Source organism: Tasmannia lanceolata, unplaced genomic scaffold (genome assembly GCF_043159265.1).
Source record: "Tasmannia lanceolata isolate RefF3 unplaced genomic scaffold, GAP_Taslan_0.1 ptg000023l, whole genome shotgun sequence".
Taxonomy (NCBI): domain Eukaryota; kingdom Viridiplantae; phylum Streptophyta; class Magnoliopsida; order Canellales; family Winteraceae; genus Tasmannia; species Tasmannia lanceolata.
This window is the reverse complement of record NW_027518700.1, coordinates 11542555-11559881: the sequence shown is the minus strand read 5'-3', so window position 1 is coordinate 11559881 and position 17327 is coordinate 11542555. Positions and strand designations below refer to the sequence as shown.

General features: G+C 39.4%; 1 protein-coding gene across 1 annotated transcript in view; it reads left to right on the top strand.

Annotated features, from left to right (window-relative positions):
* LOC143856090 (mannosyl-oligosaccharide 1,2-alpha-mannosidase MNS1-like) overlaps nt 1-17327 on the top strand; it is a 44693-nt gene that overhangs the window by 12666 nt on the left and 14700 nt on the right. Inside the window, exons 8-9 of the mRNA XM_077366146.1 lie at nt 15535-15659; nt 17240-17305. Of these exons, the coding sequence (XP_077222261.1) occupies nt 15535-15659; nt 17240-17305 (191 nt within the window). The remainder of the gene's footprint in view (nt 1-15534; nt 15660-17239; nt 17306-17327) is intronic.

Here is a 17327-nt window from a genome sequence, read left to right as displayed (position 1 = left end):
TGTCTCTCACTAATAAAAGTCTCTTAAACATCCTTGGATAGCAACATCCCCTTAAACCTAGAGTATCACAAAAGGGTAGTTGCAAATGCAACTTAGTCCAATGAAGGAATCATGACCCATCTTCGATTGAACTAAGTCACATGTAGCACGTCATAAGCTTGATAATTCATCCATGACATGCAAACCAAATGAGGAAATCACTTGTTGAAAAGAACTCTAAAATGAACTCATTAGTGTATGTGAAGTGATAAAAATCTTTAATCATCTTAAAACCATTCACACCAAACCTATGTGCACTAGAAAAATAAAAATCTAGTGAAAATCTCAAAGTGTGCACATTGGAACACATTGTCATCATGGAATGATTTGAACATCTTTATATATCATCCATATGACATTGATAAGTTCACAAAGTAATCAAACTTGAAACATTCTAGATATGTGAACTTCAAACTAAAGTGGAATCATTAAAAGAGATCATTATTAAAATCCACTTAATGAGAGGCATGTGATCTAAAGTGAGATATACACACATTATGCCTATACATGTGATCTATATAAATTAATATTCGAATATTCTTGGAATAGATCACTAAAGAGCTTGAGTGATTTGATAATATGAGAAATTTAAAGCCACTCAAACTTGTATCTCATGAGTTCATTGCAAGTTGTGAACATCATTAAAAACATGAGACTTTGCTTAAAAGGCCAAAAGTGTGTTCAAATCGAGATATGTATATAATTGGCTCTAAAAGAGAAAACCTGTAATAAAATGTGTTTTGATAATCACTTAATTATTTAAATTGGACTTAATCCATCAAAACACATATAACAAGATAATAGGGAATAGGAAAATGAAAATGAAAATGAAAATAAATGTTCCCAAAAGTTGAAAACTAGTTTGCTTTCGTAGGAAATCTTAAAAGAACTAGTTGTGCTCTCACTGGGATAGAGTTGCTTCTCCTAGGATAGCATGCTTAAATGGTCGAAGTTACTCTCCTAGGTATGTGGTTCATTTGATGAAAGTATAGCACTCTATATACGTGATATCACCCCTTGATTGATATTAGCTGGATGGTAAAGATGTTAAACCTTAAAGTTAAAAGCTATTCAATAGGTGCTCATGCCTTCTTTTGAAGGAACGGTACCATCACTTTAATTAAAACATCTAACTTCTCTGGCTTCTAGCCAACATCTTAACCATGATAAGTGATGTGTCTTTAATTGTTATATATATATATATATATATATATATATATATTATATGCACATAGTTAAGGGGACATGTGTTGCCAGGATGTCTCACCACCTCACTTGATATCATTTGGGTATCCTTAGCAAACATGTAATTGTAGCTCAAGGTTCGTTTTTCAACTAATCACTTTACAAACCCTTAGTGACTTTGTTGGACAGCCCTTTGGATTCATACTCTGTATGAGTCACTAACGAAGGGGGAGCTATATATGTAATATCTGTCATCTTTCTGTCTTATCATATGTTGTTTGATATGTATATTACATTACATATGATAAGTACACTCATTTGGAGCCCCATTGCTTCATTTGTGTTGTAGTTGGGACTTGTTTTATGCTTTCATTTTGAGACCGTCTTTCATTTATGACAAGTACCCTTAGCTTAAGCCTCAGTGTTATATCATTTTTAGACTTATTTTGGATGTGCTCATATGTTTATCATCACTGCCAATGATAAGTATCTTGTTCTAGAGTTCTACTTTGAAAATTCTCTAGAATTCTCCTTCATAGGATCCTGTAATGCAAGAACTACCTCATTTCCTATGAATTACGCTCTTATCACGTGCTATTGAAGTCATTTGCACTCAATTTCCATATAAGTTGCCCTGACTATGCACTCACTGTCATATCTGTAGCCATTTTGCATTGTCATGCATTGCCTTATAGGTTTTATCCAAGGCAAATGACAAATACTTAGGGGGAGAGCCAAATTGTCTCATTTGTATACTTATATGGACTATTGTGATATGCTCACAATGTCCATTGCCCCATTAGTTGTGTTTAAAATGCAAATCTTATTGATCTAATAAAAAAAAACTGCTTGTCATGCACTATACTTGCTAAATCTCTATCATAAGCTCATCATTTGTTTCATGGGCCATAGGGCTGCAAACGAGCTAAGCCGAGCCGAACATTGGGGTGTTCGTGCTACACTCGCTTAGTTTGAGGCTCGGCTCGTGTTCATGATGAGCTTTTTTTTTGGGCTCGTGTTTGGCTAGTCAAAATTCAGCAAAGCTCGAGCTCGGCTCGGCTTGTTTAGTGAACGAGCCTGAGCCGAGCTTTTAATGAGCCCTAAATCGAAATAGTCACAATAAACCCTAAGTCGGAATCAAAGCAGTGGCTTGAAAGATGAGATATATAAATAGAAACCCTAAATAAACAAAGATTCTGAAAATGAAGAGAAAACATCCTCCATAGAAAACCCTAAAAAGATTTTGAGCTTGAAGAGAAAAAAAGTAGATTTAGTGTTTTCAGAAAAACCCAACTTCAAAAGCCTAAATAGAAACCCTAAACAAACAAAGATTCTGAAACCACCTCGATAGAAAACCACCTCCATAGAAAACCCTAAAAGGATTCTGAAAATGAAGAGAAAAAAGTTCTGAACAAAAATAACTAACCTTGCTTCGAATATGAGGCGAGGAGGAGGAGAGGGCGACGAAGAGCACTGGAGGGGAGCGAAGATTTGGAGAGCACCGAAGGGGGGCGGAGATTTTCTCCTTCTAGGGTTCCGTCAGTGAGCAAGGAGATGGGTTTTCGTTTCGTCGAGTGAACTCTCCCTTCGAACGACTTATTTTCTTTTGGGTGAAAAGCTTAAGTGGAGGGCCCACGTCTCAACAGCCAATGAGAAGCTTCATAACAATCCGAGTGCATATTATGAAGAAACGCTTAAGCACACCAACGCATGATATATATAATATCTATATATATATAGTCTATGAAGCACGGGTGCGGGGTGCGGGTGCGACACGACACGGGTACGCGGGTACGTGATTTTCCAAAAAACTTGGGTGCGAGTGCGTTCGGGTGCGTTGAATATAATAATAATTTTTATTAAATTTTTTTTTAAAAAAAAGGAAAGCAATCAAATAACAATAACATCACCATTCACCAAAATGGAAAATTCTAATATTACTCTTCATTTCATACGTGATTAAGTTCATCATTAAAACACCAAAATAACATAAAGCACCAAAATAACATAAAGCATCAATGCATCATCAATCCTAGAAGTCAGTCGCTTCACGCTTCAGCTCCAATATCGACAACATCGCCCTCTACATCGTCGGTAAAAACAATGGACTCCAACTCCGGCTCATCCAAAGAAAGACTAGCAACTTCAAGTACCCCTACATCCTCGAAGGAATCAAATGTATCTCCACCTATGTCCCACATCTTTGTCTCTCCTTGCTTATATTGTGGAGTTTGTCTTGAGAGAAGCCGAAGATTGCTATGAACGAAAACCAAATCTTCAGCTCGTTGTGGAGTCATCTTGTTCCTCTTGAGAGAATGCACAAAAGAGTAAGTGCTCAAATTCCTCTCGGCACAAGATGACGATGAAGGTTGCATAAGAATCTTCAAAGCTATGCTTTGAAGCATATGGGCACATGTACCATGGATGGCCCACCACTCATGAGGCTTGATAGTGAACCGTTCATTGATGGAATCAACATCATTGAATAATCCGGACTTCATGGAGAATTGCGCGAACTCCACATTAGCTCTTGTGCGGTCCGAGGAATTGGTGAAGTACCTCTTGAAGCACTTCATCCTCTCAGTATAAATTTCTGCATCCTTATGTGGAGGCACCCGACTTGAATCTTCACTAAGCCATTGCTCACTATAATACCTTTAAGAAAGAAAAAACTAATTTAGAATTTCAAGTCAAAAGTTAAAACTTAGAAATAAACATAAATAACTAATAATCCAAATAAATTTAAAGTCACCTAACCTTGGATTCAATGAATGAGCCAAGCAATGAAGTGGAGTGTTGCTCTTGTTCCTTCCAACGAGCAACAAGAATCTCGTGCACCACGTCAAAAAATTTGGACTCCTCTTCTTTCCTCTTTCCTTCCTTCCTATATATTGCCGCCCTTAGTTTCTCTATCATAGTATCCCACAAATCATAAACCAAGTGAAGGCAAGGCGTATCCGTGTCACAGTCTCTAAGCATGTCATAGATGGGGGATGTAAATGCGAGTATGTAGTCGATAGAATCCCACCATACGTCATCTAACACCTTCTCTTTTACAAACCTCGATTTTCCCATGTCATCTTCCCTATAACAAGTCCATTTGTCGCTAATAACCATTGCTTGAAGACCTTGCTTTAAGAGTTTCAATCTCTTAAGCATAACAATAACACTCGCAAATCGAGTCTCCACCACGGCAAGCAACTTCAAAGTGTTGAACTCGTTGAATATGGCTAGTCTCATGGAATGATTCATTATGATCTTAATGATGCTAGCATCTCCTGAAACATCCGTTATCCAACTGCATTCATCATATGTAACTTGATTTGCTTCCACATTCTTCGCCGCACATATGTTCTTCAAAGCAAGGTTGAGGGTGTGCACCACACATGGGGTCCAAAAGATGGAAGGAAACTGTGCCTCAATAAGTTGCCCGGCCGCCTTGCAATTTGCGGCGTTGTCAGTAATTACTTGGACAACATTTTCATGCCCAACTTCCATAATTACCTCCTTCAACAAGTTGGCAATAAAATTTTTGTCCTTTGTCTCCCCTGAACAATCTACCGCCTTGAGAAACATAGGCCTACCCTCGGTTACCGCCATAAAGTTAATGAGAGACCGCCTTTGTGAGTCACTCCATCCATCACTAACAATGCTCACCCCTTTATCCTTCCATGTCTCTCTAAGGGGTTGCAACAACCTATCAACATTTGCCCTCTCTTTTTGTAGTAGAGTCGTTCTTAGCAAGTTGTACCTCGGAGGCAAATAACCGGAAATTTGATTGTTGGCTGCGCAAGAGTATGAACTCGCATAGTGTGGGTTCCTTGCTAGGTGAAATGGCAAGCCACCGGAGTAAAACATCCGAGCAATCTCGCCATGTACTTGATTGCGGGCCGCCATGTTAAATGCCTTTTCAATAGCACTCATACTTCCACTTGGACCACTTGTCTTCCTCCTCTTTAGATCAAAACTTGGAGGGACAAACATACTACTTGGGCAACTCAATGATCCACTACTTGATGATGGCGGCAATGGCACTCTCTTGGGAGCATTTTGCTTCATAGCCTCTTTGCATTCTTCTTCCAACCTTTGCATTCCGAGTAGGTCATTTGCTTTCACCTTAGGACACGCTTCGATTCCTTGTCCTGATACCTTCAACAAGTGCGCTCTAACCCTTGTGTAAAAGCTATTCCAACTCTTATGACAAAAATTACATTCCCATCTCACATTCCCTCCACCCTTAGGATCTTTATCAAATCTAGTGGCATACCTCCATAAGGGCTTCGAGAGGTCTTCATCAGTAGAAGTAGAATGTGGTGCATTTGTGGCTTGGGAGGCGCTACTAGCCCCGGATGAAGACATTCTATTAAAAGAACAAACACAAATTTAGTTTTGGGAGTCAAAATTAAACATAATTTTTGACTCCTAAAATCAGTTTTGGGCTCCCAATCGATTGTCACAATCTTAAATTAACATGGCCCTAAAGGGTAAAGGCCTCTAATTGAGCCCAAAACAGATTTTGGGGGTCAAAATTAAACATAATTTTTGACTCCTAAAATCAGTTTTGGGCTCCCAATCGATTGTCACAATCTTAAATTAACATGGCCCTAAAGGGTAAAAGCCTCTAATTGAGCCCAAAACGGATTTTGGGGGTCAAAATTAAACATAATTTTTGACTCCTAAAATCAGTTTTGGGCTCCCAATCGATTGTCACAATCTTAAATTAACATGGCCCTAAAGGGTAAAGGCTAAAGCCCTAACGACTTAACCCCTCTAATTGAGCCCAAAACGGATTTTGGAGGTCAAAATTAAACATAATTTTTTACTCCTAAAATCAGTTTTGGGCTCTCAATCGATTGTCACAACTCACAACCTTAAATTAACATGGCCCTAAAGGGTAAAGGGCTAAAGGCTAAAGCCCTAAAGGGTAAAGGGCTAAAGGCTAAAGCCCTAATGACCTAACCCCTCTAATTGAGCCCTAAATGGCTCCTAATTGAATGTCACAATCTCAAATTAACATGGCCTGAAAGCTCACAATTGGAAATTTGGGATTTAGGGCTTTAGGCTCCGAAGCCCTAAATCCTAAATTCCCAATTGTGACCTCCAAACTGAAAATCAGTTTAAGGCTTCAAAATCACAATCCATTTTAAGATTATGCCAACCGATTGTGAGCTCCAAATTGATTTTTATGTGACTCACAATCGGTTAGGGCTTTAGGCTATTTTTTAAGGGCAAATCACAAATAAAATAATGTAAATCACAAATAAAAATAAAAGAGAGAGAGAAAGAGAGTAGAGATAATAAAAAAAAAAAAGAGTAGAGAGAGATACAAAGAGGAGAGAAGTAGAGAGAGAGAGTACCTTTGTAGGGTTAGGTTAGGGCTCCGACGACCGATGGTGGCGGAGGCGGCGGTAGTAGTTGCAGGGAGAGAGAGGAGAAACCGAGAGGGAGAGGAGAAAATGAGAGAAGCCCGGGCCGAGAGAGATCTCTCACGGAGAGTTGCAGAGAGACGCAGAGAGAGAGAGAGACGTAGAGAGAGAGAGGAGACGCGGGGAGAGAGAGAGAGAGAGAGAGTTGCAGACGGAGACGGGAGACGGGAGAGAGAGTTGCAGCCAGAGAGGGTGAGGGAGAGAGTTCGTGAGTTTGGGTTTTGGATTTTAATAAAACTCTTTTATATAACTTAAACCCCCCCCCCCCCCCAAATTGCTATTGGCAGCCTTTTGTTTTTGTTTTTTTTAAAACACTTAAAAACGTGTCGGGTGCGTTGGGGTGCGCACCCCAACCACACCCGACCGTAAAGTTAGAAATTTTTTTTTTTTAATTGGGTGCGCACCCAACACGCACCCGGGACGCACCCGAGCGCACCCGTGTCAGATACGCACCCGATACGGGTACTTTAGCCATTTTGAAGCACCCGTGCTTCACAGTATATAGTAATATAACGAACATAATCCGAACTTTAAAGCTCGGCTCGGCTTTATGAACCGAGCCTAAAAAGTTCACGAGCTTGTCCGAGCCGAAATATCCAAAGCTCAAGTTCGGCTTGTTTATTTGACGAGCCTAATTTTTGGGCTCGGGTTCGGCTCGTTTAGTAAACGAACGAGCCCGAGCCGAGCTTTTAAGGAGCCGAACCCAAACATGTTCATAATCCAGCTCGGTTCATTTGCAGTCCTAATGGGCCATAGAAGTAGCTTAAAGTATTTTAACACCCTTTACCTATGCCCATCCACATACCACACATAGGAATGTTTCACACTGCCATCCTGTATTTCTATGTTTGATTGTTCGTATCATGTATGTTTGACTTTAAATATCTCATACTCATGATAAGTAGATTGGGGGAGTAATCATGGCACTATTGTCACTCCCCAACCCCACTGTGTAGATATTGTTCGATTCTGGGTCATCTACCCTCCCCGGTTTTATTTTCCAGCAGCACTAACCTTGCCCGACCCACTCCGCCGGGCCAGCGCCTTGGAGATGCTGAAAAGTGTCTACACAAAGAGAGGGGAAATCCACATATATAGCCCAGTAACTTTTCTTCCCTTTTCGATGTGGGATCTCACAATCCACCCCCCTTAGGGCTCGACGTCATCGCTGGCACACCGTACTGGATGGGAGGTCCTGCTCTGATACCATTATGTCACGCCCCGACCCCACTGAGTAGATATTGTCCGGTTCTGGGTCATCTACCCTCCCCGGTTTTGTTTTCCAGCAACACTAACCGTGCCCGACCCACTCCGCCGGGCCCGCCCCTTGGAGATGCTGAAAACGCGTCTACACAGATAGAGGGGAAATCCACATATATAGCCTAGGAACTTTTCCTCCCTATCCGATGTGGGATCTCACAACTATATATTGAACTTTCACTTTTAAAACCTCCATTTTTGTTGCTACCAAAAGGGGGAGAATTTTGAATTGATTAAGTAGTCCATAGTCTATAATTATCTCTATCTTTATATTGTTATATTACACTTGTGCATGTAGTGAGGGGGAGTAATACTTTAATATTTCTATCATTTGATGCTTATTTGTCTATTCTTTTGATATACCCTGCCTCCTAATCAATTTGGTTTGCCTTCATAAAAAAGGGGGAGATTGTTACCCAAGGTTCCCCATGAGTTCAACTAATCACCTTTACCTTGTTGTTTTGATCCTAGCAAACCCAAATTAATTAGTCTTTATGGACTAATGTGTTGCTTTGTAGTATTGTGCCTTAGACAAGAAATTCAAATGTCAAACCAAAGTTAGCAGATCTAGCACAATACAACTCAACACATGGCTTGCGGATCAACATGTATAATGAACCAAACGAGCTTGTACGTACATTGGAGACATCATCCTTGGAAGATGTTAAGTCAAGAGCTCAAGTTAAAGATCCCACAAGCATGCCTTTCAAAGTGCCAAGAGAAGCTTGGAGATGAGCTAGCATTGGTGACCACCTCATGTACTATTGAAGACGTTCAAAGAATGGAGGAAGTCACAAGATCCAAAGAAAATTGAAGAGTTCACTCACAAATTGAAGATGTCTAAGAAAGTGTTGAGGAGCCAAGACAACAAGAAGACTCAAGGTTCTATTTTTATAGATTGTATTGGGGTCCTCTTGTCAAATGTTTTGCACTTTCGAAAGGTTTTCAAATGGTTTTCATAACAAATTTGACATTTTTGAAAACCATCTACACACCCCAAAATATGTTTGAAAACCTTGGACAAAAGCCCAAAGCCCAAAGTCTTTATTGTATAAAAACAAGTTTTCAAAACAGGGCTGGTCGATCGCGGCATCCGGGCTATCGCGGATGGATTCTGGAACTCCAGCTTCTACCCGATGAAAGTGGGCCGGTCGACCAAGGAAATACCGGTCGACCGCGGATGGGCTCCTGGAAATTTGGGAGTCATCCAAAAAGGTCTCGGCGGTCGACTGCCATAGGTTCGGCCGACCACAGATAGGATTTGGACAAAAAATAAAAATGTCCAGAAAGCCCTCAGCTGGCGACCGCAACACCCCCGGTCGACCGCAACGGATTCAAAATTTAAAATAAAAAACGAGCACTCGATAAGGGCGGGCGACCGCGACACCTCGGTCGACCGCCCCCGTCTGGCAAAGTATCCGTTGGGGCTTGCGTGACTTGCTTTTTCTTGGCCTGTTATTTACGGTTTTGCCCCCAAACGGTAATATCTTTGTTTGGGCTATTTATACCCTATCATTGACCTTCTAAACTACCTTTTGCAAGATCATTTCACATCTTTTTGATCTTACACTTTCAAATATAAGGTTTTTAGGTTTATCCCCTTCAATGCTTTGATTTGTGCATTTTTACATTCAACAAGAGGATCTCCATAGGGCTTCTATTGGTGTAATCTTTTGGAGTGATTGTGAGCATTTTCATTGTAACATTTGCCTACCAAGAGGCATTGAGTGAGCTTTCATCTTCTTCCTATTCCTTGTAATCGGGGTCTACGATTCGGCCCAACAACAAAGGTGAATCCGGTGTGAAGATGAGCTTTTCCCTTTCAGGAGATTTGCGAAGAGGTATCACGACCTTGGAGGCAGTTTGCGAAGATGAGTGATTTCCTTAGAGGCGGTTTGCGAAGATGAGTGATTTCCTTGGAGGCGGTTTGTATAAATGGGGTTTGTCCCTTGAAGGAGTCAAGTTGTAAAGTCCGGAGATTCGGCGTACGGAATCTCAAATAGTGAAAGAAAATCCCAAGGAAAGACCAAGTACTTGGGTAGTGGAGTAGGTCCGTTTGTGACTGAACCACTATACATGATTGAGTTGTCTCCTATCCTCTTCCTTCTTCTTATGGTAATTGGTAATATCTAAACCCTTCATTTATGTTTATGCTCAATTAAACAAGTGTTAGATTTAAATTTGTAACGTTTTCAAACTACTAATTGAACTTGATTAAAAAATTTTAATTACCCAATTCACCCTCGCCTCTTGTGTTGCCCTTTGGGATTTCAATAGACAATCACTTTTACTAGTAATGGTAAAAGGCAATTTTTGGGTCCTACTGGAGGGCATGGGGTCATGCATGTGAGATCAAAACTGTGGATCTTGTAGAACGTCATGAGGCAACCCACATGGTTTTGGTCCCACCCAGAACAAACATCTATGCGTAAGATAAAGAACTAGAAAAATCAATGGTTTAGGTTTTATTGGAGAAACTCTAAACAAGGCCCAATGGATAAAGGGCCTAGGATCATTTGATCAAGGCACTCTCAATGTCATTTGGCGGGAATTATAGTTTTTTCTCAAACTAATGGATCTGATCATGTAAATGAGGCAGAAATGGGGCCCAATATGTGTCTTTTTTGGAAAGGAATAAACAAGTCACTTTCTTGTTAGCATTGCCCTTCATCCAAAAATAAAATGGATACTATGATTTAGCCAACACTTTGAGTTTATTGCTGACACACGTGTCGTGCCGTGTCCGACACGACACACGTGTCCATCCATGTCGACACTCCTTTGGACACTTATAAATGTACTTCTACAAGTGTTTGACTTAATGTGGGTGTGTGGACACATTTTTGTGCCATGTCAAGTGTGACATTCTGTTTTATTATTATATATTGTGTTTACCTCTTTTATTATTAACTCTTCCTTTTATTATAAACAATTTTTTAGCTCTTCTTTAACTAAAATTTGATGTTGCATCATATATATATACTTTCTATTTTAGCCGTGTTTCCGTTTCTAAATTTTGGGGGTTTGCCGTGTCCGACACTCCGTGTCCGTGTCGACAGGCAACATTCGTGTCCGTGCCCACAAATCATAGAACGGATATAGTTACAGGGTATGGTATGTGCAAGCAAATTTCAAATGTCTGCACTTAGAGACCATCAATGTTGGTATCTAATAAGTTCTTCTTATTGTTCAAAATATCAAGATTGGTTAGAGTATCTCTGATATGTGCTCTATATCGTCTGACACACACATGTCTATTAATATACTTGTTCATGGTTTCATAAATAGTAGGATACAACTTTTCGTGTTTATTTTTATTCTTTGTGATTTTGCCATGTTTGCTCAACTAAAAACTATGATATAGTAATTTTAGAGTGAATTATTAGGTGTCTAAATGTTGCTGAGCCCGTCTATCTGGGTGATAGGTGTGGTGGAGGTGGCGGTAACGATGAACGTATGGTCTCCACATCTGTCGCAAATACCATCTCCACTAGCCTCATTCTGTCCACCTACAGGCTCGCAAAGAGCCGTCATATCGTCTACCCCAAGCAAGGGAAGAACAGAAGCTGAAACATACCCCAAATCTAAATCATCTGCCAGGTCAATCAAGTCTACGGCATCACTGACTTGCAAAAAGAAATGAAAGGAGAAGTAAAAGAAAAAAGGAGAATGGATATACTTATTCTTATTCCGGGTCGTAGGGGACATATCAACCTCACCATGGTCAAGACCAGGCGCCGATTATTGCTACTACTTTGAACTAAAAGTGCAGAAACAATTCTTTTGATTAAAGAATTGAACAAACAATAAAAATGATAAAACGCTAACATAACTGCATAAGGTTTTTTTGAAAGTTAACATAACTGCATAAGTTGCACAACACAAGGAATGAATAGTCTGATGATGCTCAAAACATGAAGATCTAGCTCAATAACAATTACAAAATTAATATATATTAAATAAAATAAAATAAATAAAATAAAATAAAATAAAAAGTAAATAAAATGGAGAGACAAACACATGCATAACTTGAGTGATCTGGCCCCATAACATATGATACAGACAAAGCATATAGATGGAATATTAAGAGAAAAATAGAGAGATGGAAACAACGGCATAAATAACGACCAAATCATACAAAAACATGCATATCCATTCAATCATTGCATGTTTTTGATGAATTCTAATCCATAACAACAAAATGAATTAGCTAGTTTACCTCGAAAGGAAAAATCCTCAAATTTTGTCAATTGGGTTTTGATCCGTCGATTCTTTCTTTAAATCAAATATTTTATTCTAATGTCCCACACTATTTACAGGGCCCAGAGCCTCTGTGGCAGCCATATTGCCTGAGACGTATCTATATTAGTCTGATTCAGGATGATAGGACCCGTAGACATGCACTATTTTGAAGATGTTGGAACTGAGGGCCCCTAGCCCTAGCAAGTTGTTAGCTAAGGCTAAGGAGGCAGGATTGATTCACAGTTCACAATCTTGACCTATGGGCTTTAGATTTTTTATTTGCAGTATGCAGATGTACTATGCTATTTAACAAGAACTCCATTAGAGAAGGATCCTTATGTAAGTGAAGAGAGTGTGAGGAATCAGAAAGCTCTGTTGCACTGCTACGAGGCAATTATCATGCTGCGTGCTCCCTTTGTATGTCATGTATGAGAGTTAGATTGGATAGAGTGATGGTGGACCAATTTGTTCGCTTTGTGGGTTGTAGATCAGCTAGTATCTGTAACTCCTACTTGGGATCTCTGTTATGTGTTGGAAGACCATTGATGGGTTTAGGGGGACGGGGTTTGGGTTATGAAAAAGAGTAGATAGGAGGTTGTCCCCTTGGAGGAAGAACTTTTTATCTCTAGGTGGGAGGTTCACTCTTGTCAAGGTAGTGATTATGAGTATGCCAATGTATTTTTGTCTTCTTTAGATGTTCAGTTAGCGTAATTGAGAGGCTTGAGAGACTTAAGAAGAATTTCTTGTGGAATGGCAAAGAAAAAAGTAGGAAGTACCATCTGGTTAGTTGGGAGGCAGCTTGCAAGCCAAAGAAGGAAGGTGGGCATGGATTTCAGTCTCTAAGTTATGAATTGAGCTTTTCTCGGAAAAATGGATTTGGAGCTTTAGTGAGAGGTCTTTTCTTTGGAGGGAGGTGATTGTTGGGGAGTGTGGGGAAATTTGGGGTGGATGGTACTCTAGAGATTCTTTTCGTCACTCGGGGTTGGCAGTATGGAGAGACATCCCCTTGGAAGATTTTCAGGTAGGATGTAGATATCGAGTGGGGCATGGGGATCAGGTATTCTCATCATCATCACTGCTTTCACTCGAGTCATCATGCATTAGGTATTCTCCTTGGATTTCTTCTTCTTCCTCCTTATCCTTTTCTTTTCTCGGAGGCCCCTATGTTCCGATGCCAAATCTAAGGAATAAAGATTTGGAAAAGGCATCTCGGCGAAAGAGGACCGAGCATGGTTTTAAATTTCGACCGAAATCCGAAATTTCGGATTTCGGTGGAGACTGACACCGAAACCACCAATATCTGAAACGGTCATTTATTTCAGCCGAAATTTCAGTTTTCCGAAATTTAATATTGAATAAAATATGGGTTTCGATTTTTGTACCAGATTTTGACCGATATTTCGAAATTTCAAGGTCCGAAACTGGTACCGAAACCGAAATTTTAAACCTTGGGACTGAGAACCATAAGGCAAGCGCCAAAACGCTAGCACAAACAGCTCCCACTGACACACATGATAAGGGGTGTGGGGCCATCCAGGCCACCACTTGTACCATATATGGGTCCGGGCGACCCAAGAGCCTGGCAGGACACTTGATCCAACAATAGACTGTTGATGGTGGGGTTCCCTTCCATGTTTAGAGTGGTGGCAATCAAGAAGTGAGTTTGGGGGAGCTTTTTATATGGTAGATGGAAATATTGAGCTGGAAATTGAGTTTCAGTGCTTATTTTTTGACGGGGAGGTGGTTACAGTTATGGCATTCTGGAGCAAGGTGGAGGGCCCCAGATCATAGGATATGGAAGAGTTGTTTAACTGGTATCTTTTCTTGCTCACTCCATTTGCCTGGAGATTTTCATTATGGTTGTGCTGTGGGCTTATGGTACGAAGGAGTTAAGGGCAAGGTTTCAGGTTTCAGTTTCGGTGTGTGTTTCAGTCATGATAGAAATGGAAACATGTCGGTTTTGGATGGAAATACGGTAAAATCATGGAAATGTATGGAAACATAAGCAAATGATAGACATTTGAGATGAAACATCTGGAAGTGCTAGAATAAGCACAAATACACACTAAAAACCATCACATGAGCTAAACAAATAACCACTCATAATGGTTTAACAAAATTGAATATGCAGTGTCATGCTCTATCGCACTTGTTTGATAATTTAGTACATACCGGATTTCATGTATAATTCATATTAAATATTTATATGTAGTACACACACCATGTTTCATATTTTTTTTATAAATATAATTATTTTATACATATCGGTATAGTATTCCACTAAAACACTTACGGTTTTTGTTTCAGTATGTGTTTCAGTGGGGGATAGAAATAGAGACATTTTGGTCCTTTCTTCTTGGTATCAGTGAAAATTTAAAACCATGGTTCAAGTGGGTGTCAGAGATTGAGTTGAGGATTTCTTGTCCGGTGCATAGAGATAGTCATACTATGCAAGATCGTTCATCCCTTAGGTGATCCCCTCCCCCTTTTAGGGTTTCTTTAGCTGAATTTTTATGGTTCTAGCTTAGAGAATCCTGGTCTTGCCAGCGTTGGTGATATTCTTATGGACCTTGATGGCAGTGTTAGATGGGTATTTTTTTGTCCTACCAGGGTTGCAAACTCTAACAAGACAAAAGTCCTTGCACTAAAGATGGGGATCCTTCTTATTGATCTTGAGCTTCTCAACTCAGTGATCATCGACGGGGGCTCGTTGAACTTGAGGAGGTTTTCCTTGGATACTTTGTCTTTGATCATGTCGAAGGAAAAGTAGTTTCATTTCATTATGTTCACTACGATGATTAGTTAGCCTGGGGTGGAGCCCAAAGAGAAGAGATTGTGACCCACGTTCATTTTCCTTTTGTTTTATTTGATGCTTTTTTGTTGCTTTTGGTTGCTTCCTTTATCGGATCGATCGATGTTTTCTGGTAATTTTTGCTCTCTTAATATAATTTTGTTGCCATTCAGAAACAATTTTTATCAGACCCCCAAATTTGATACAAATTGACCAAGATGATACAAATTGGCCAATATGTTGAACCTCGGTTTTACCTAATTTTGGATTTTAATGAATGACTCTGGCTGTGTGAAGTCAATACTCTAGCCGCTGGGTTAAGTAGGTTATTCATCATCACAACGGAGAAAAAATTGGGACCTATTGCATCAGGGATTATAGATGGAACCTTACTTCTAAGCAATACCAATCCTTGACAGGAAATCGATCAAAGAACTGTCATGCTATGTGCATTCAGACACTCTTTTCCCCAAATTTTCCCAATAGCTGTAACTCATGTTTATGTCTTTAGTTGCCATCTCATTGTACAAGAAAATAGTTCACTTTCTGATGTTTGCATTAAGTAGATGTTTTGGCTATTTTCTGTTTCAGGTGGAGAATGTGATTACACAACTTCATAAAACCTTCCCCAGTGATGGTTTGCTCCCAATCTATATTAATCCTCACTCAGGAGCAAGCTCATATTCCACAATTACTTTTGGCGCCATGGGTGATAGGTATTATCATTCTTCGATTTAGCAAATAATGGACTGCTTAATATGTTGTTTCCATGGTGAACATTTGTCAAATTGAGTCTTGATAAATGACAGTGACTCATCTACTTTTATGTTTCTTTTAACAACTAAAATCTGAATCCTGGAACAGAAATGTTATTTGAATTCTTTCTCTACGAAGCCAGCCTGTTATCATCTCCAATCTGCATCCTATCTTGTCATAGTTAAGTTCTGATCAAAGTCAAAGTCAAGCTATTCGGGGTTGCATTAGAAAGACAGACTTATACTTAAAAAAAAAAAACATGCTGGAAGCTGGATTTCCACAGGAGCTAGCTAGAGATTTCGATTCATTAAATAGAAAGCAATTGCAGTTTCCCATGAAATGACACTTTTTGTTTTTGTTTTCATGAATTACAAGATGATTAAAAGGAGTACATGCTAGTTATGTTGTTTAGGTTTAGAGAGGTTAGCTCAGTAAGAGTAGATACGAATATGGAAAGCTTCAGATGGAATTCCACAAGTGTATGTTATGCATGTGGGGAAAAAACTATTAGTGAACATGTTAAAGGGATTTGCTAGCCATCTTCGCTGAAAGCCAATTCGCGCCTGTCCTTTGCATGTGATGACATCCATGTCATGAATAAGACAATCTGCCAAAAAGTCAACATGTGTGGCTGTCATCACATGCAATGTACGGGCGTGAAATGGCTTTCCGCGAAGGTGGCTAGCAAATCCCCATGTTAAATTACAGGACAGCAATATATGATTGGAAAATCTGCCAAGTTGATTCAGAAACCAAATAATGAATGTAAATTGTGCAGAGCCTAGAGAAGTTACCCTCTGATTATTCCAGAACAATGTTTGCCCCAAGACAATATCTTACTTTCCTTTCTGCTAAAAAATTGTTGAGTTAAGATACTTATATAAGTCTCCAAATGAAGCATTTCACTCAAGTTGAGTTGTGATCCAACAGGCCGTACATTTTTCATGGCTTTGTAGAATGTGCATACGAAGCGGTTATTTATGAAAGTTTTTCCTTGGGCATTTGGGCATCTATTTTTTGGTTGGTTTCTTTGTCAACAGAATCTGATTTGGAGCAATACATGCCAAAGCTCCATTCAACTTGTCCCTATCTTTTATTCATACTCAACATATCATTCTGCGGGTTTATGATTTTTTTCCTCTCATTTTTCTCTTTTTGTGTTATCTCAGTAAAATACCTTTGTTGTCCTTATATAGTCCATAAATACCATTTCTCTTGCCTTCTTGAGTTTCATATGTTGTTTACTTCCTATATTCATGTTATTAGTCTTCATCTTATCTTCATGACTTAATATTTATTTATGCCATAATTAAGTACCATGATTTTTGGGCAGATTTTATTCAGTTCTGCTACGGGCATGACCTTTCTTTTTGGTCACTCAGAATTCATTTGGCAGTTCTGTGACTCTCTAGACTTGGTTTTTCTGATCATTGGATAATATTTAATAAAAGTATTCTATTGTTCATCACTTGCTTTATTGAATGTAACTTCATTTACCATGCCTAATTAATTACTAATTCTGATAGTTGTCCCATTGCAGCTTTTATGAATATTTGCTCAAAGCTTGGATACAAGGGAACAAATCTGAAGCTGTGAAGCATTATAGGTCAGAAATTAACTTTTCCCAC